The sequence below is a fragment of the Gymnoscopelus braueri genome (assembly GCF_963280865.1).
Source record: "Gymnoscopelus braueri genome assembly, chromosome: 11".
NCBI classification, from domain to species: Eukaryota; Metazoa; Chordata; class Actinopteri; order Myctophiformes; family Myctophidae; genus Gymnoscopelus; species Gymnoscopelus braueri.
In genome coordinates, this window is record NC_137613.1 from 5231530 (window position 1) to 5253179 (window position 21650).

Sequence of the window (21650 nt, forward strand, 5' to 3'; positions counted from 1 at the left end):
TAGAGAGAGAGAGAGAGAGAGAGAGAGAGAGAGAGAGAGAGAGAGAGAGAGGCACATTGACCCCATTAAAAGAGCTTTACTTTGTGACACACACACACACGCAAACACACACACACACACACACACACACACACACACACACACACACACACACACACACACACACACACACACACACACACACACACACACACACACACACACGCACACACGCGCACGGATCATGTTAGTTTGACAGACAGCGGGCATCATGTGGCCACAGCCTGTCATGATGTTAGAGAGAGGGAGCCACGCCCCCCTGCTGTGACGGCGAGAGTGGAGTCATCCCACTGAACACACACACACACACACACATACACACACGCACACACACACACACACACAGAGCTCACACGCTGCTGAACGGAGAGTGGAGGAAATACCGGCAAATATAGAAGCTGTGTCCCTGGATGTGTCAGCCTACATTCACACACACCGAGAGAGAGAGAGGAGGGTAGAGAGACATTCACACACACACACACATCGAGGAGAGAGAGAGAGAGAGGACTGGAGGGTAGAGAGACACAGACTGAGGACAGGAGAGAGAGGAAGGGTAGAGAGACCCAGAGGACACGCGCTCGCTATGAGAGAAGAACAGGCTGAAATAAACAGCTTGATCTGCGCGTGTGATCGGCCGTTTTATTTACCCCGACAGACAGACAGACAGACAGACAGACAGACAGACAGACAGACAGGTTGTTTAAAGGGAAGCCCTGCTGCATGTGATCGGATCTATATTGACTCCCACGGATCCACCAGGCGCTGATCAGACCGTGGTTCCTCCCCCGCGCGTCTCTCTGTGACGCCGCGGGTCGTCCCGGTGCGTCTCTCTCTGACGCCGCGGGTCGTCCGGCGCGTCTCTCTCTGACGCCGCGGGTCGTCCCGGTGCGTCTCTCTCTGACGCCGCGGGTCGTCCGGAGCTTTTGGAACTAAAGAGCCCACCACCACCACCTCCTATCTATCTGACCCCTTATCGCTGCCCTCTGCCCCTCCTGGACCCCACACACCACCACCACCATGGGGGGCAACCTGGGCTGCCACCGCTCCATCCCTACCGGAGGAGGAGGAGGAGGAGGAGGAGGCATGAAGAAGCGCAAGTTCAGCGCGGCGTGTAACTTCTCCGCCCCGGTGCTGGTGCACCAGGAGCGGCTGAACATCAACGCGGCCACCGAGGAGGAGCTGATGACGCTGCGGGGGGTCAGCCGCCAGGTGGCGCGCTGCGTGGTGGAGCACCGGGACCGCATCGGGGGCTTCAGGAAGGTGGAGGACCTGGCGCTGGTCAGCGGGGTGGGCGCCACCAAGCTGGAGGTCATCAGGCTGGAGATCTGCGTGTCCTCCAGGACCGGCTCCTCTCAGCACAGCCCGTCCTCCTCCCTGCTGCTGAGGAGGGACCCCCTGGACCACCCGGACCACCACAACCACCATCATCACCATCACCACCATCATCATCATCAGGACCCCCACCAGAACCTCTGCTTCTTCTCCGGCACCGGCATGAACATCAACACCGCGACCCCCGCACAGGTTTATTATTATTATTATTATTTTATTTTTTATTCTGTATTATTATTTATTATTACTTTATAATTTGTATTTACTCATATTTTATTTACTCATATTTTATTTACTCATATTTTATTTTATTACTATAATTGTATTTACTTTATTATTATTTTATCATTTTATTATTATTATTATTATTCATTTATTATTTGTATTTACCATTATTTTATTTACATTTTTTAGTTGTTTTAATTTATATTATATACTATTATTTACTATTATTTTATTTACTTTATTATTATTATTTTTCTTCTCTATTCCTTTTAATTTCAAAGACCCCCATATCAAATATGTATTTGTCCAAAGACCCCCCCCCCCCCCCGCCCCGCCCCCCCATTCTGAAAATATTTTGTGCCATGGATTTGTGGTGTTAAAATGTTTCAAACGTTATAGAATTACCTTCTTTCTTTTTTTCAAGATTATATTTTTTCTTAGCAGAAAAAAAAATGGCAGATCTACAAGCTCACACACTTGTTTTTCTGTTGATTGATTGAATACTTTATTAGAAGTTTGCAGAAAAAAAGCACATGAAAGTACAGTTCAATACAAGGTCAGCTAATAGGAATTAAAAAACCCAAGAAAGCCATATGGCTTGTTTCCATTGGGGTCCTTTGTACTCAATTCATAGAGACATTAAATGACAGACAGATAGACACTACTATGCAGAACATCATAGAAACAGTTAGACCTGGTCATAGCGCGGCACTCGGTGCCGCGCTATGAGCTTGTAGATCTGCTATTTTTAAATAGCCAAAGTGTAAAATAATGCTTTTTTTTAGCTCAAATCTAAAAATGACACGGATGCGTTCCAGGTCTTAATGGGTTAATATTTCTCTCTCTCTCTCTCTCTCGTATCTCCAGCTCCAGAGCATCCGCGGCATCACGGAGAAGATCGCCCGGAACATCGTGGCGTACCGGGCGCAGCGCGGCCCCTTCCGCAGCATCGAGGACCTGGTGAAGGTGGACCACATCAACGGCTCGCTGCTGGACAAGATCCGCTTCCACGTGTTCGTGGAGCGCTCCCGGACCCCCTCCACCAACACCAACCACAACCACAACCACCATCACCACAGGTCCTCCTCCTCCACCCACCCCAGCCCCACCTCCTTCAGCCTGCGCAGCGAGGAGGAGCTGGACCTCCCGCCCGGCGGGCCCACGCAGATGGTGTCGTCGCGGCCCGACGTGGCGGAGCCGCCCCCTACGCCGGGCGGCAGGGCGGACGGGCGGGCGGTGGTCCGCCTGGCCACCTGGAACCTGCAGGGCTGCTCCACCGACAAGGCCAACAACCCCGGGGTCAAGGAGGTCGTGTGCATGACGCTGCTGGAGAACGAGTGAGTTTTTTTTTTGGAAGTTTATTGATATTATACGGCAGTCAGTGGTGGAAAAAGTACTCAAATTCTTTACTTAAGTAAAAGTACCAATACTGTAAAATAAAAATACTCTGTTACAAGTAAAAGTCCAGAATTCAAAATTTACTTGAGTAAAAGTACAAAAGTATTGGCATCAAAATGTACTTAAAGTACCAAAAGTAAAAGTACTAAAATGTTTGAAAATAGCAGATCTACAAGCTCACAACGCGTCGCTTTGCGACGCGTTGTGAAATTGTAGATCGGCTATTTTCAAATAGCCTATGTATAAAACAGGGCTAAAGTGGTTAATGTATGTTTCATAATATCATAATTTATATCTGAAAAGTAACTAGTAACTAATGTTCTCAAATAATTGTGGTGGAGTTAAAGTACAATATTTGCCTCTGAGATGTAGTGGAGTAGAAGTAAAAGTATTGGAAATTGGAAATACTCAAGTAAAGTACAAATACCTCAAAATTGTACTTAAGTACAGTACTTAAGTAAATGTACTTAGTTACTTTCCACCACTGACGGCAGTGGTTTTCAACCTTTTGTCCGCGGACCACCATCTGAAAATGTTTTGTGCCAGGGACCCCCGCAGAAGCAAAGATTTGAGTTAAAAAATGTTTGCTTTAAAGGACAACCAAGGTTTATGTTTTAGATTGTAATTAAAGTAAATAAAAGATGAGTGTTCTTTTTTTTAAATTTACTGCTTTCTATAGTTTTAGCAATTTTCGCCATCTTTTTTTACAGCATTCTGTCCAGTGGCTAAATATGTATTTTTTTTTACACAATAACCCGGTGTTTTCTTTATTATTATTTACAGTAGCTCTTCTAGACCCCAATAACTCACATCTGGCCATCAAAGACCACAGGACCTTTTTTATTGTGTAAAAAATACATATTTAGCCCCCGCCCACTGTAAAAAATATCGTGAAAATTGCATCTTTTATTTACTTTAATTACAAGCTAAAATATAAACCTTGGTTGTAAAAAAAACGAAGTTGTCATTTAAAAAAATATATATTCAAAGATATGCACACATTTTCAAGATTTTAAAAAAAATAGCAGATCTACAAGCTCATAGCGCGGCACTCGGTGCCGCGCTATGAGCTTGTAGATCTGCTATTTTTGAATAGCCAAAGCTAAGTGGTTAAAAATGATTGTGACGCTATGTTAACTAATTTTGCTGGGGACCCCCCTGGTACACCCTCAAGGACCACTGGTGGTCCCCGGACCACTTGGTTGAAAACCACCGTTGTTATACAGTATATGACCCATAATGCACCATGTTGTCTATTTAGTGTTAGAAGCCACATGTGAGTTGTTGTTGTACCAGGGATGAATTATTGGCCTCTGTGTGTAAATAGTTTCAAGCTGTAAACTTTCAGTGTTGCTTTTATTTTGTTGATTGATCATTGGTCAGTTTACGCCTACTCAACCCACTCAATCCGGAACGCATACTGTTTCATTTTAGAATTTTTTTAGCTATAACCATTATTTTATACTTCTGGGCTATTCAAAAATCAGATCTACAAGCTCATAGCGCCACGAGCTTGTAGATCTGAATGGTGAAAATGTGTGCAAATCTTTGAATATTAAATGTTTTAAAGCGAACATTTTTTAACTCAAATCTTTGCTTCTGGGGGATTCTACAAAAGTCTTCTAAATCCTAACAGTTTTTTGAAAAAAACGTATGTTACTATATCAGTGGTTCTCAAACCTTTTTTCATGCAAAGGACCACCCAAAAGGATATGTATTTGGCTGCGGACCCCCCATCTCAAAAATATGTTGTTCCAGGGACCCCCCCCCCCATGAAGCAAAGATTTGAGTTCAAAATGTAAAAAAATAAATAAATCACAATACAAAAAAAAAAAGCAGATCTACAAGCTCATAGCGCCGCCGCACTCAGTGAATAGCCAAATAAATCTTAAAATGACACGGATGCGTTCCCGGGTTGAATGGGTTAATGGACAACAGCATCATATCAAAAGTAGAGGCTAGGCTACATCAGTGGTTATCAACCAGTGGTCCGGGGACCACCAGTGGTCCTTGAGGGAGTACCAGGGGGGTCCCCAGCTAAATTAGTTAACATAGCGTCACAATCATTTTAACCGCTTAAGCTTTGGCTATTCAAAAATAGCAGATCTACAAGCTCATAGCGCGGCACCGAGTGCCGCGCTATGAGCTTGTATATCTGCTATTTTTGAAAAATCTTGAAAATGTGTGCAAATCTTTGAATATATATTTTTTTAAACCAAACATTTTTAACTCAAATCTTTGCTTCTGGGGGGGTCCCTGGCACAAAACATTTTCAGATGGTGGTCCGCGGACACATACATCTCAAGGGGTCCTTGGCATGAAAAAGGTTGAAAACCACTGGCCTACATCATGGTTTTTCACTCTGGATCAGTGGTTGGGTTGGCAGGCAGGGTCACCAATGCAAGAAGGCCCTGGGTTCGAACACATTCTGTGTGGAGCAGTAGTTTGCATGTCATGTCCTCCCAGTGTTTATGTGGGGTTCTCCCAAACCAGAAGGCATGCATGTTGAGGCCTTATCATCTCTATTCTGGGGCAAATATTGGGCAAAAAAAAGCAGATAGTGTTGTTGTTCTGAGCTCGTGGTCAAGGAAGGACATGCACACCTGGCACAGTGCCCACGAGCAAGGCATTGGCCTTGGAGCTGTGTGCATATCGTTGCTGTCAGGCAAGAAACATCTTATCTCCGTATTCTTCTAACTTTTTGTGTTCTTACTTCTTTCATAAACTAAAGGGATAGTTCATCCCCAAAATGACTTTTTTCCTATGGATTAGTCACCCCTTGGAGACATGAATTTATGGATATATATATTTTTTTTTTTGTTGCATTCCTAAGCCAATACTTAGATGAGCGGCAGCGGTTCCGGTAGGAGACACAAAGAGTCTCCTTTGTGTCTCCTGCCGGAACCGCTGCCGCTCAAAAAATATCCATGAATTTAAGTCTCCATGGGGCGAGTTTATTTTGGGTGAACTATCCCTTTAATGCCATACTTGATCATACTACTTTGTCACACAAAAGCATAAAAAGTAGCAGATCTACAACCTTGAAACTCGCTAGATCTGCTACGTTTTGCTACTTTTTGGATTTTAAATCCTGAAAAGTAAACGGTTTTAGAGATGTGAGGTTTCCACCCGACCGGCAGAGATGAAATGTAGGCTACGCAATAATCAATGAAACGAGATAAAACATTAAAGAGAAAATCTATGGAGTATGCAACTGTGTGCAACTTTCCTGCACAAAGTGCTGACATTTTTTTTTTTACCACTGAGCTGATGGAGCCTGCACGCTTGCTCAGGGGAGAAATCGCATTGTGACCCTTTGCAGGTCACAATTTGTGTCGAACCAGAAACGGGATCGTGTCAAAGGTCGTGTCCAAGACCTAGACACAGGATCTAAATGTCTCAACAGAAGAGCAGGGAGACAAAATACAACCGTTCCTGTTGTATAAGTTATATTGTATTAACACATTAAATCCCATCTGTGTCATTTTAGATTTATTTGGCTATTCAAAAATAGCAGATCTACAAGCTCTTAGCGCGGCACCGAGTGCCGCGCTATGAGCTTGTAGATCTGCTATTTTTTTTATTTTTTTTTTAAATGTGCGCAAATCTTTCAATATATTATTCTACAAATGACATAAAAATGACAAAATGACATCTTAAAATATTTTGTTCCATGCAGGGACCCCCAGAAGCAAAGATTTGAGTTTAAAATTTTTGCTTTGAAAAAGAATAAATATATATTACAATACAAATTTTCACGATTAAAAAAAATAAATAGCAGATCTACAAGCTCATAGCACGGCACTCGGTGCTGCGCTATGAGCTTGTATATCTGCTATTTTTGGAACAGCCAAAGAAATCTAAAATGACACAGATGCGTTCCAGGCTTTAATGGGTTAACTCTACTCTGCCATACAGATTGGACAAAATAAACATTTTACTCAGTCAAATAAAATGACACAGTCACACAGTGTGTGACAGTGACAGTGACAGTGACAGTGACAGTGTGTGACAGTAACGGTGACAACCTGCCTACTTGGCACCTTGGTGAATGGGTTTGGTTGACATTAATGCATCATGCATGGCATGCAGCCAGTATCGTGGGCAGGGCGGCGCCGTGGTCCGCTCTGAAACAATCTTGGCTCGACTCGACACATTGTCGCACGGTGTTATGTCATAATAACACACTGTACTGTACATGTGCTTATTGTCTCAGCTTATTAATTGTGTCCGCCGGGTCGAAGGCGTGGCCGAGACTATGTTTTGCACCATGTCTGTCCGTCCGTCCGTCCGCCCAGCCATTCGTCCGTCCGTCTGTGAACAGCTAATCTCCGGCACGGTTGGCCCCGATCGCAGCGAAACTGTGCACGCACACTCCCTGGATGCCAGAGCAGAACCTCTGCCCGGAATTTCTGTCAGATCGGCCTGTTGTAGCGCCACCAGGAGGCCGATTCTTGCACACAAAAAACAACAACAACTTGATATTACTCCTAACAGATTTTGTTCAAACATCACGCAAATCGCTACACAGTATCTCTATAGTCATGTGGTCAAGACGGATCTATCCGATGTTTCATATTCCATCCTGGTTGGCATCAATATAGGCTTCCAAACTTTGCAGGGTTGGCTTGTTTTGAACAAAATGCCACTCATATTATAGTTGCATACGTTTAAAAAACAAAACAAAAACTGTTAGGATTTAGACATTTGTAGAATCCCTAGAAGCAAAGATATGAGTAATAAATGTTCGCTTTAAAAAAACATATATATTCAAAGATTTGCGCAACTTTTTACAAAAAAAACAAAAAAAAGCAGATCTACAAGTTCGTAGCGTGGCACTCGGTGCCGCGCTACGAGCTTGTATATCTTCTATTTTTGAATAGCCCAAAGTATGAAATAATGGTTATGGCTAAAAAAAATCTAAAATGACACTGTGTAGGCTATGCGTTCCTGTATGTTTAATGGGTTGACTAACTCAAAAACATAACATCATACAGAACCTTTATCTCTTAGTGTCTCTCCTGGTTCATTCTGTTGCTGTTATGACACTTAAATTGCTCCGTAGAGCAACAATAAATGTTTATATATGGTCATAAAGTGTCACAGTCAAATGAAATTGGTCCCCATTACCTTACTTTGCACACATCACGTGACCCATGTGTGTCTGTCCGTCACTAAACAACACCCTCACTCACAGCAGAGCCATGAGTGTTTGTTTAACTGACGTTGAGGTGAAACTGAACCCCCATGGGTCTATTTTTACACTATGTCTAATGAACCTACAGTAAAGAGGATTCTGCTGTGTGTACAGCCAAGCTCTGCAGTCAAAAACTTTTTTTTTTTTACCGATCTTCACATGGATATTCTTTTGTTTTGTCTCATTCCTAAGCCAATAATTTGATGACCTGCAGCGGTTCCGGTAGGGGACACAATAAAGAGTCTCCTTTGTGTCTCCTCCTACCGGAAACCACTGCCTACCGGTCCACTGGTCATCAAATTATTATTGGCTTAGGAATGCGACTAAAACCCAAAAATATCCATGAATTCAAGTCTCCATGGGGTGACTAATCCATAGGGAAAAAAAGTATTTTTTTGTGTGAACTATCCCTTTAAGAATAGAGCCTGATGACCGATGACAGATCTTTGGCTCAGATGGTGGAGAGTCCTCCAGACCATTCATTACTAATGACATTTCTTAATCAATTTTTTGATTAAACTCCCTGTTTGAGAATGTTTAACTTAACTTTAATTCAACTTTAGATGTTCCTCTGAGAGGCACACAGGAGGGAGGTCATTCCTACCTGCGGCCGTTAAGCTTTACAACGCTTGGGGGGGGGGGGGGGGGCATTTAATCCACTGGATTGATGTCGTTTTAATTGGATCTTTGCTTTATGTTGTATTATTTATTGCCCTGGATGTGATTTGCTGATGAGAGCAGCTGTGGTTCTTAATTTGTCCTTCGGAGATTAATAAAGTTTTTATGTTCTATAGTATAGAGTCCGCACACGCACGCACTCACACACACACACACACACACACACACACACACACACACACACACACACACACACACACACACACACACACACACACACACACACACACACACACACACACACACACACACACACACACACACACACACACACACACACACACACACACAGGCACACGCACACGCACACGCACACCTTCTGCATTGGAACCAGTGTTGCCAGATTGTGCGAGAGAAATAAGCAACCAGGTCTATGAAAGCAAGGCCAAAAGAAGCGACTACTAGGGCTACGGCTATTTGAAATAGCCGATCTACAAGATCTACTGAGCTTGTAGATCTGCTATTACATTTTTTGGGGGGGGGAATTTTGGAATATTTTTGAAACATTTCTAACAACACCAATCTGATACGGGGGTCCCTGGCACAAATGTATTTGTCACGGTCCGGACAAATACATATTAATTCGGTGGTCCTTGGCATGAAAGACTAGTTTAAACAACATTACACAGCAAGCCCAAAATAAGTACACTTGTATAGAAAACGAGCCCAAAAAATTGCAACCACTGATATTTTCATGGCAACTTTTCCAGAACAAGCAACTTTAAAACAAAGCCCAAAGTTGCTTATAATAAGCGGACATGGCAACCCTGCATTTGGAACAGCCAGATCCTGCTCCTCTGTGATCACGCCACCCATTTCCCCTGTTTCTATATACCTATTACCTAATGCACCTGTGATAATGTGTAGAACAACTAGGCTAGGAGGGGAACAGGCTACGAGGAGGATACTGTCTGTTTGCGCAGTGCTCTGTGTGTGTGTGTGTGTGTGTGTGTGTGTGTGTGTGTGTGCGCGTGCGTGCGCGTGCCAGGGCTGCCAACCCTCCTGGATTCTGCTGGAAGTCTCCTTGATTTCCACCACATCTCCTTCTGGCAGTGGTGGAAAAAGTACTCAAATGTTTTACTTATAAGTGTGCAAGTAAAAGTATCAATACTTTTATTTAAGTAAATAAAAGTATTATTTACCCCCTCCAAAAAAAAGAAATCCTTGATTCTCACAGTGGAATGTTGGCAGCCCTGGTTGTGTACAAGCCTTACACGTTGAGGATGTAAGTGTCAGCTCATTGTTTTTATATTTGGCAGTACTTGGGCCATGATGTCCAGAGGGTCAGGCCGGGGCTTTGAGGATTATGGGGTTGTCCCAGTGTATAAGGCACAACACAGCAAAATACAGTCCCCTCCATTATAGGAGGAGGAGAAGCTTGCTTCCTCTGTACCCATCATTGTTTCCGGTGATGTGTCGGTATAACATGGCAGACAAGGAAGTGTAGGACCTGAAGATGACTGTGAATACGTTCACGTGTGTCGTTTACAATTCTGTGCATTTTGAACTTGTTGGGGTTCATCCTGCACTGAGAGACCAGTTTGTATGACATATATACATATACAATATTTGGGCCCTTGTTACGTATTTTATAAATGTAGACGAGGGACAGATTTCTTTTTTTTTTAAATAGCCGATCTACAAGCTCACAACGCGTCGCGCTGCGAAAAAAGTACAAAAGTAAAAGTACTGAAACGTTTGAAAATAGCAGATCTACAAGCTCACGATGCGTTGTGTGCTAAGTACCAAGTAAATGTACTTTAGGGGCGGCCATAGCTGAGTGGTTAGTGAGCCCGCCTAGGGAACCAGAGCTGGCCCTGGTTGCCCCAGGTTCGATTCCAGGCTATCCCAGCATATGTGCCGATGATATGAAATTTGTCCCTGAGCAAGACTCTTAACCCCAATTGCTCACAGGTTCTCATTGGAAACAAGACCGCAAGGACTTTCATGAACGACCTGTTAAAAGGAATTATCCTTATCCTTACACCACTGCTTCTAACAACAAAAACATTCCGGTTAGGATTAGACATTTAGAGGTTATAGGTTTATAGACGAATCCACAGACGCGATGCCTGTAGCTGCCTGTAGGCAGCCATAGCTGCGGTGTCAACGCTCCGCACCGCAACACCGCAGCAATGGCCGCCTACAGGCAGCGCGTCTGTGGATTCGTCTATACTGTAGGAGTTGGAGTTGTGCCTGATTTATACTTAGTTGTGCAGCCAGTGTCGTGCCCGAAAAAATCGCTGATTTTACCCGCTTTGTGAGCTTTGTAGATTGGCTGTTTTTGGCGTTTAGAGTTTAAGGTTAAAAATGGCCAAAAACATGGCATTCAGAAACTCGTCATCCTAAAATGCCGATTGTCCTCAGAAGTGTAGTAATACAAAACGCTGTGTGTGTGTGTGCACGTGCATGAGTGTGTGTGTGCATGAGAACCGTCACAAGATGCAGGGCTGAGTTTACTGCAGTGTGGTGTTGATTTTAGTCATAGTCTTTTGAATACAATTCCATTTAGTTTTAGACGTATTTTAGTCATTCTGAAATGTTTTAGTTTTTGTCTAGTTTTAGTCGACTAAATATCATAAGATTATAGTCGACTAAATCTACAGTTGATTCAGTCGACTAAAATGTATTGTGGCAGTGCCTTGATGGTGTCGTAATGGCTGATTTTACACTCGGTCGCATGCTGAAAATAGCAGATCTACAAGTTCACAACGCGTCGCAGCGCGACGCGTTGTGAACTTGTAGATCTGCTATTTTCAGAGCGCAACACCCGAGCGCAACCAAACATAAAAATGACTCGTCTTTTAGTTCTCCCTGACTCCCTGTGTGTGTGTGTGTGTGTGTGTGTGTGTGTGTGTGTGTGTGTGTGTGTGTGTGTGTGTGTGTGTGTGTGTGTGTGTGTGTGTGTGTGTGTGTGTGTGTGTGTGTGTGTGTGTGTGTGTGTGTGTGTGTGTGTGTGTGTGTGTGTGTGTGTGTGTGTGTGTGTGTGTGTGTGTGTGTGTGTGTGTGTGTGTGTGTGCGCGCGCGCATGAGAATCATCACAAGACGCAGAGGGTGGGAGTTTCTATCCTGTCTGTCTGGGCCGTGGCTCTGGCTCTGCTCTTCTCCAGGCAGCAGCAGTGCTATGACTGGCTTCTGCTACTGGAGTTCAATGAACTCCCATGGTGCCGTGCGTGCTTCTCCTCTCTCTCTGTACAAAGGCTTTCTGGACACAGAGCCAGCCTTTTTCACCACCACCACCAGTACACTCCCACCTCCTCCCACCTCCACATATTACCAGTATATGCCAGAGAGAGTCACTGCTCTGCTCCTTACCGCTGCTTCCTCACGGCCGGGGCTCAGGAGGGGAGAAGGAAGTGAAACGAAACGCGTCCATTATTTAGCCGGGCTGGGGCTGAGGCTGACGACCGGAGGTTAATATAGTTCATGGGGGGGGGGGGGTGTAGTGGAGGAGGAGGAGGGGTGTAGTGGAGGAGGAGGAGGCTGAGCTTGTCTTTCAGTTTTTTACTCAACATGAAATGCAGAACAAACAGTCTTGGCTGAGAGCAGAGAGTCAATAACATGGCTTTGTTTGTTTGTCCGCAGTGGTGAAAAAAAAGCACTCGAATGTTTTACTTCAGTATAAGTATCGATACCGCAATGTAGAAGTACTCTGTTACAAGTAAAAGTCTGGAATTCAAAATGTACTTGAGTGAAAGTACAAAAGTATTTCTGTCAAAATGTGCTTAAAGTACCAAAAGTAAAAGTAGTAACATGTTTGAAAAAAGCAGATCACAACGCGTCACGATGCGACGTGTTGTGAGCTTGTAGATCGGCTATTTTCAAATAGCCTATGTATACAATAGGGCTGAAGTGGTTAATGTATGTTTTATAATGTAATATATTTATATCTGCAAAGTAACGAGTAACCAATGTTTCCAAATAATTTTGAGGTAATTTTGAGTTTTTTTTTTTACTTTACTTAAGTACAGTACTTGAGTAAATGTACTTAGTTACTTTACTCCGCATGGGTGTGTAGTGGAGGCTGGAGCTTGTCTGTCAGTTTACTCAACATGAAGGCAGAACAAACAGTCTTGGCTAACAGAGAGTCAATAACATGTCTTTGTTTGTGCGACTGTTCAGTCTATACTTCACACCCAACGTCTGCTGACCAGTTTGATTTCTGCTGACAGACTCAGTGGTGGAAAAAGTACTCAAATTCTTTACTTAAGTAAAAGTACCAATACTGCAATATAGAAATACTCTGTTACAAGTAAAAGTCCAGAATTATAAATGTACTTGAGTAAAAGTACAAAAGTATTGGCATCAAAATGTACTTAAAGTACCAAAAGTAAAAAGTACTGAAATGTTTGAAAATAGCAGATCTACAAGCTCACAACGCGTCGCGTTGTGAGCTTGTAGATCTGCTATTTTCAAATAGCCTATGTATAAAATAGGGCTGAAGTGGTTAATGTATGTTTTATAATATCATGATTTATATCTGAAAAGTAACTAGTAACTAAAGTTTTCAAATAATTGTAGTGGATTAAAAGTACAATGTTTGCCTCTGAGATGTAGTGGAGTAGAAGTAAAAAGTATTGGAAATTGGAAATACTTAAGTAAAGTACAAATACCTCAACATTTTACTTAAGTACAGTACTTAAGTAAATGTACTTAGTTACTTTCCACCACTGCTGACAGTTTTATCAAGTGACTCATTCGTTTGTTTGTTTTTTCTGCAGTGTCCTCTGTGAGAAGTTTGCCTTCTTCTCTCTTATCTCTGATCCTCTCGGTGGAAGAATTCCACTCCCCCATTCTTTAATCTTGGAACTACTCTGCTCCAAGTAAACGTTCTGTGTTCAATATTATTACTTGAGTATAAAAGTGCAGAAGTATTGTTATCAAAATATAATTAAAGGGATAGTTCACCCCAAAAATTACTTTTTTCTCTATGAATTAGTCAGCCCATGGAGACTTGAATTCATGGATATGTTTTAGTTTTTGTCTCATTCCTAAGACAATAATTTGATGACCAGCAGCGGTTCCGGTAGGACAGTGGTTCTCAAACTTTTCCTTGTCAAGGACCCCCAAATTGACACTTATTAGCCCGCGGACCCCCATTTGAAAAGATATGCCTCAGGGACCCCCATAAGAGAAGATTTGTTACGGCTCTAGCAGTGATTCTCAACCATTTTAATTTCAAGGATCCTCAGTTTTACATGCACTATAGGCTACGGACCCCCATTTAATGGCATTTCTACTTCTGGGACCCCAATTTATATTGTAAAATCAATGTTAATTTAACTCTGAGAACAAATGGAACCAAATGGACCCGGGCCGTTAGGGTCCATTTGGTTCCTTTTGTACACTCTCTGAGTTACAGACCCATAAGGGTCCATTTGGTTCCTAACTATCATTTAGCTGAGGACCCCCTGGAACTCCCTCAAGGACCCCTGGGGGTCCCCGGACCCCACTCTGAGAACCATTGTGGTAGGAGACACAAAGAGTCTCCTTTGTGTCTCCTACCGGAACCGCTGCCTACCGGTCCACTGGTCATCAAATTATTGGCTTAGGAATGAGACAAAAACCAAAAAAAGTTTCCATGGGGTGATTTTTTATTTTTTATTGTTTGGGGTGAACTGTCCCTTTAAAAGTACCACAGATGCTGTAGAAATGCCTCTATCATTTCACACTTTTTTTTTTAAAGTTTTCAAAATATGTAAAATAAATTCGAAAACAGCCGATGTACAAACTCACGTGAACTTGTAGATCGTCTATTTCCGAATACAAGTAGAGAATAGGGCTCAATTGATTCATGTGTGTTTTTGTAATGATAATAATCTAAAGTCAATGTCAAATGTAGCGGAATGGAAAAAAAAAAGGACAATATTTGCCTCTGAGATGTAGTGGAGTAGAAGTACTCTGACGCATTGAAATATGGACCTTAGTGGTACTTGGGTAAATGTACTTTACTTTCCCACCACTGCAGTGTACTATGCAGTTTGCTCTTACGTTTGCCTCCCTGTGCCTTTCTTCCATTGAGACCATTATGTGCAGTACTATTAGTATTATGATTCATGTGCAGTATTATTATTATTATGATTAATGTGCAGTATTATTATTATTATGATTAATGTGCAGTATTATTATTATTACATCCATCGGGTTCAGCTCAGCAGTGAAAAGCTCAGCAAATTCAAAAATAGCAGATCTACAAGCTCATAGCGCGGCACCGAGTGCCGCGCTATGAGCTTGTAGATCTGCTATTTTAGAAAAATCTTGAAAATCTGAATATATATATATATATATATATATTTTTTAAAGCGAAAAATTTTGACTCAAATCTTTTGCTTCTGGGGGTCCCTGGAACAAAACATTTTGAGATGGGGTCCACGGCCAAATGCATATCTAATTTATGTTTTCTAAATCCTAACAGTATGTTGCTATATCAGTGGTGCTCCAACTTTACTTTTTCATATCAAGGACCCCCAAAATGATATGTATTTGGCCGCGGACCCCCATCTCAAGTCAAGATATGTTGTTCCAGGGACCCCCAGAAGCGCATGTATATGTATGTATGTATATATATATATATATATATATATATATATATATATATATATATATATATATATATATATATATATATATATATATATATATAAAGATTTGCAAAGAATTTGATTTTTTTTTTTCAAAAACATTTCAGATCTACAAGCTCATAGCTCAGCTTTTTTTTTTTTAAAGCCAAAGAAATCTTAAAATGACGCTAAATGCGTTCCCGGATTGAATGGGTTAAAAACACAACAACAATCCCACTGCTGCAATGCCTGCAGATAGTAGGGGGTACTAAGCACAAAAAATGGCCAAATCGTTACGCGGCGGATAAAAGCATGAAATTTTATACAGATGTCCCTTGGGTCATCCTAAAACATCCTAGAAGGGGTGCCCAAAAAAATCTTAAACAGGAAGTGACTTATGGACAAAATTCAAAATGGCCACCTAAACTGTTGACCGTTGACTCAAAAGACACCAAAAGAATCTCCAAAAAGCATAAAATTTGGCACATATGTCCCTTGGGTCATCCTAAGACATCCTAGAAGGGGTGCCCAAAGGAATCTGAAACAGGAAGTGAGTTATTGACTAAATTGAAAATGGCCGCCTAGTGTTGTCGATTGACTCAAAAGACAACTAAAGAATCTCATAAAAGCATACAATTTGGCACACATGTCTTTTTGGTCATCCTAAGACATCCTAGAAGGGGTGCCCAAAGAAATCTTAAGCAGGAACTGAGTTATTGACAAAATTGAAAATGGCCGCCTACAGTGTTATCTATTGACTCAAAAGACAACTAAAGAATCTCATAAAAGCATACAATTTGGCATACATGTCCCTTGGGTCATCCCAAGACATCCCAGAAGGGGTGCCCAAAAAAATCTTAAACAGGAAGTGAGTCATTGACAAAATTGAAAATGACCGCCTACAGTGTTGTCGATTGACTCAAAAGACAACTAAAGAATCTCATAATGGCATACATGTCCCTTGGGTCATCCTAAGACATCCTAGAAGGGGTGCCTGAAATTATCTGAAACAGGAAGTGAGTTATTGACTAAATTGAAAATGCCTGTGTACAGTCTTGACAGATGATGCAAAAGACACTCATAAAAAATAATCTCATAAAAGCATGAAATTTGGTACAAATGTCCCTTGGGTGATCTGAATGCATCCTAAGGGGTGCCAAAAAAAGTTTGAATAGTCTCTCAATGGAAAACACTCCTCCCACACGGGCTGCACTGCTACAATATTCAAATCGAGCAGCCAATCTAGCATTTGGTCCAGAAGCCTGAAAGCTATGCAATCTCTACCATCTCCTGACAAATACATTAAAGTCGCTGATTCGTGGACACCTTTATGGACACTCTTGCCAGAGGCTGCTTAAGTTTGTAGAGAACTCAAGTGTGGCTGCAAAGCTGAGCCCTTCTGTTCGAGAAAGTGTAGATGCCGGGATGCTGGGTTACCTTGCAGAGCATTATGCCAATGTGCTGGTAATTGCGAAATGGCACACATGAATACATGTAGTTACTAAACACTAATCACAAAAAAACAGTAATGATCAAGAAGAAAATACATGAGAAGATAGAGTGTAAAACAAGCAAGAAGATGTAGAGTGCAAAATAAATAAGATGCAGAGAGTAAAATAAGAATATGCAGAGTAAGATAAGATGCAGAGTAAAATAAATGAGAATATGCAGAGAGTTAGATAAATAAAGAAGATTCAAAGAGTACAATAAAAAAATTATGCAGAAAGTAAAATAAATAAGTGATGTAGAAATTAAAACGGAAGGTAGACTACAAAATACGGCAAGTTATGCACTGCATAACCTGTCGTATTGAGTCTGCATAATATGCAGACTGCCATGGTCAACTGTTTAAACAGCCATTTAGAATTTCTTCAACATGGTCCCTTCCTAAAAAGTTTAATAAACAAGCAAACAAATAAATAACCCCTTCTAGGATATATTAAGAAGCACTCAATGTACGTACCAAATTATACACTTTTATGACGTCCCCTTATGTTTTCTTTTGTGTCAACTGCTTTTAGGCGGTCACTTCCTGTTTAAAACCTTTTTGGGCACCCCGTGTAGGATGCGTTCAGATCACCCAAGGGACATTTGTACCACATTTCATGCTTTTATGAGATTCTGTAGGTATCTTGCATCATCTTTCAACACTGTAGGCGGCCATTTTCAATTTAGTCAATAACTCACTTCCTGTTTCAGATTATTTTTGGCACCCCTTCTAGGATGTGTTAGGATGACCCAAGGGACATATGTGCCAAATTGTATACTTTTTGGAGATTCTATAGGCTTTTTGAGTCAATCGCCAACACTGTAGGCGGCCATTTTCAATTTAGTCAATATCTCACTTCCTGTTGAAGACTTTTTTGGGCACCCCTTCTAGGATGTCTTAGGATGACCCAAGGGACATGTGTGACACATTTTATACTTTTTGGAGATTCTTTAGTTGTCTTTTGAGTCAATCGACAACACTAGGCGGCCATTTTCAATTTGGTCAATAACTCACTTCCTGTTTCAGATTTTTTTGGGCTCCCCTTCTAGGATGTCTTAGGATGACCCAAAGGACATGTGTGCCACATTTTATGCTTTTTGGAGATTATTTTGGTGTCTTTTGAGTCAACGGTCAACAGTTTAGGTGGCCATTTTGGATTTTGTCCATAACTCACTTCCTGTTTAAGATTTTTTTGGGCACCCCTTCTAGGATGTTTTAGGATGACCCAAGGGACATCTGTATCAAATTTCATGCTTTTATCCGCCGCGTAACGATTTTTCACTTAGTACCCCCTACTAAGAGTCAGTGTTTGTAGCGCGCAGCAGCGCTGCATGTCCTGCAATGCCTGCAGAGTCAGTGTTTGTAGCGCGCAGCAGCGCTGCATGTCCTGCAATGCCTGCAGAGTCAGTGTTTGTAGCGCGCAGCAGCGCTGCATGTCCTGTAATGCCTGCAGAGTCAGTGTTTGTAGCGCACAGCAGCGCTGCATGTCCTGCAATGCCTGTAGAGTCAGTGTTGTAGCGCACAGCAGCGCTGCATGTCCTGCAATGCCTGCAGAGTCAGTGTTTGTAGCGCACAGCAGCGCTGCATATCCTGCAATTCCTGCGGAGTCAGTGTTTGTAGCGCACTGCAGCGCTGCATGTCCTGCAATGCCTGCAGAGTCAGTGTTTGTAGCGCGCAGCAGCGCTGCATGTCCTGTAATGCCTGCAGAGTCAGTGTTTGTAGCGCACAGCAGCGCTGCATGTCCTGCAATGCCTGCAGAGTCAGTGTTTGTAGCGCGCAGCATGTCCTGCAATGCCTGCAGAGTCACTGTTGTAGCGCGCAGCAGCGCTGCATGTCCTGCAATGCCTGCAGGCTGTTGCAACACTCACTGCGTCCTCCCGAGACCCCACTGTGTGTGGGTGCGTTCGGAAATACAGCTCTGAGCGCCCTGCACTGGCCAATACAAACTAATAAATAGGCGAGTTGCGCTCCGGTGTGCAATTTCCGAACGCACCCTGTGTGTGTTTCCTCTTCTCTCTCTGAAGTATGTGTGTATGTGTGTGGTGAAATCAGACCCACAGTCCACATGGTTGGCAGCATGGTCTATTCACTGTATACTGGCTGTATACATGCATCAATGCAGCATGGTCCAAGTCTATTTATTTGTTATTAATATCATTTTAAAGTACAGAAATATTGGTATCAAAATGTACTTAAAGTGCCAACAGTATGAAAGTTTGAAAATAGCCGATCTACAAGCTCACAACGCGTCGCATCGCTATTTTCAAATAGCCTAGTTATAAAACAGGGCTAAAGTGGTTAATGTAGGTTTTATAACGTAATAATTTATATCTGCAAAGTAACTAGTAACTAAAGTTTTCAAATAATTGTAGTGGAGTGAAAGTACAATATTTGTCTCTGAGATGTAGTGGAGTAGAAGTAAAAGTATAGACAATTGGAAATACTCATGTAAAGTAAAAGTACCTCAAATTTGTACTTAAAGTACAGTACTTGAGTAAATGTACTTAGTTACTCCACGCCACTGCTTAGTAGTTAGTTTTGAAGCAGGTTATCTGAGGTGAGCGTGGTGGGTGTTGTTCTGCTGGGATGGTCATGTGATCATGTGGCCTTGTTTTCACTGGATCCGCTCTGCTGTGTGTCTTTAGTTGACCTCTGACCTCGGGGGTAGAGCTGAAACCAAACGGACTCGGAATCAGCTTCAGATTCTCAGAAGAACCCACAGTACATGTATCTCGGAGCAGGAAAGACTGAGGGACCTTTTTAGAGACCGAAGCAGAGAGTCTTGTGAAGCGATGTGATCTTGGAATGTGCGTCTCTATTTTATGTAGATTCTTTCCACCTCCGCATTTAGCTCTCTGAGAGTGTACGAATGTAACCGCTTGGCAGTGGTGTAAAGTAACTAAGTACATTTACTCAAGTACTGTACTTAAGTACAATTTTGACGTATTTTTACTTTATTTGAGTATTTCCAGTCTTCTGTACTTTTACTTCTACTCCACTACGTCTCAGAGGCAAATATTGTACTTTTACTCCACTACAATTATTTGAAACTTTAGTTACTGCCTTTGCAGATATAGAGTATTATATTATAAAACATACATTAACCACTTTAGCCCTATTTTACACATAGGCTATTTGAAAATAGCAGATTTACAAGCTCACAAGGCGTCGCGACGCGTTGTGAGCTTGTAGATCGGCTATTTTCAATCATTTTAGTGCTTTTACTTTTGTTACTTTAAGTATATTTTGATGCCAATACTTTTGTACTTTTACTCAAGTAGCATTTTGAACACAGGCCTTTTACTTGTAACAGGGGCTTGGCGTGTCCAAACGTTTTTTCCAAAGAGGGCCATATTAGAAAATATGTAAATAACCTTTAGGTCCGACTGCATCATCTTTTTTTTGGACCATAACACAATCACATACACATATATCGCATTACTACTATATTTTATTTCACTACAGTGCAATATCAAAAAGTATTTTGTCGGTAGTTTTGGTCATTTTAGATTTCTTTGGCTATTAAAAAAATAGCAGATATACAAGCTCATAGCGCAGCACCGAGTGCCGCGCTATGATCTTGTAGATCTGCTATTGTTTTTTTTAAAATATTTTTTAAGCGAACCTTTGTACAATATGTTGTTCCAGGGACCCCCTAGAAGCAAAGATTTGAGTTACAAATGTTCGCTTTAAAAAAAGTACATATTCAAAGATTTGCACACATTTTCAAGATTTTTCAAAGATAGCAGATCTACAAGCTCATTATGCTGCGCTATGAGCTTGTAGATCTGCTATTTTTGAATAGCCAAAAGAAATCTTAAAATGACAGAGACGCGTTCCCGGAGTGAATGGGTTGAAAATAACCTCTCTGTCCAGGTTCAATTTCATTTTCAAAATCTCAAGACTATAACCGGCGGACCATGAATAATACATTTTAGGAAGGAGGGCGCGCCGCGGGCTGTTTACAGTCTTCCCCCCCGTGCCACGACTGGCCCTCGGGCCGGACATTTGGTCACGTCTGGCGTAGAGAGTAGACAGTGTGGTGCTTTGTTTAGTCTTCTAGATAATGTGATAAAAAAACTACCTGATGGATTCAGCTCGTTCTCGAGGCATCGACTTATTCTCCTAATAACAGAATTACGCTGTAACCACACATCACGTCTAGACTCACATCTTGTGTTTATCTAACAAACCAATCTTTTTCTTTTGAAGTGTCCCTCTATAGGGCATAGCAGTGGTGGCCATTTTCTTGTTCCATTGTTCCAGACCCCATTCATTTTTCCCATAGAGAATTCCAAAAATATTTATAGGATCCTGGTGATTCATGATGACCATAAAACGTTAGATTCTGTAAAAAAAATAAAGAAAAGAAAAGAAAATCACAAAACAAAGGGTATTTATTAACGTATATAATTACGTATATCATATAATATATATTTTTCTCACAGAATCAAAAATCAAATGTTTTATGGTCATGATTCACCAGGATCCTGGATGGCTTGATTCTAGGCTTAAATGAATTGATATCATTATTTTTAGAAGTCTCTATGGGGGAAAATGTATGGGGTCTGGAACGATGGAACCAGAAAAAGGCAGCCACTGCTATGCCCTATAGGCTATAGGGCTGATAACTGGCGGTCAGTGAGCAGTGTGGTTGGTGGTGTTTACCTGCAGAAACACACTGTCCTCTCGCTGTAATTTGCTGTTTGTTTTGGTAGACGGGGAATAGAGG

The 21650-nt window shown here is 41.9% G+C and overlaps 1 protein-coding gene across 1 annotated transcript in view; it reads left to right on the forward strand.

Moving 5' to 3' along the window:
• The first annotated feature begins 409 nt into the window (after nucleotides 1-409).
• eepd1 (endonuclease/exonuclease/phosphatase family domain containing 1) overlaps nucleotides 410-21650 on the forward strand; it is a 63307-nt gene continuing 42066 nt past the window's right edge. The window contains exons 1-2 of the mRNA XM_080441923.1: nucleotides 410-1563; nucleotides 2464-2933. Of these exons, the coding sequence (XP_080298049.1) occupies nucleotides 1057-1563; nucleotides 2464-2933 (977 nt within the window). The 5' untranslated portion in view covers nucleotides 410-1056. The remainder of the gene's footprint in view (nucleotides 1564-2463; nucleotides 2934-21650) is intronic.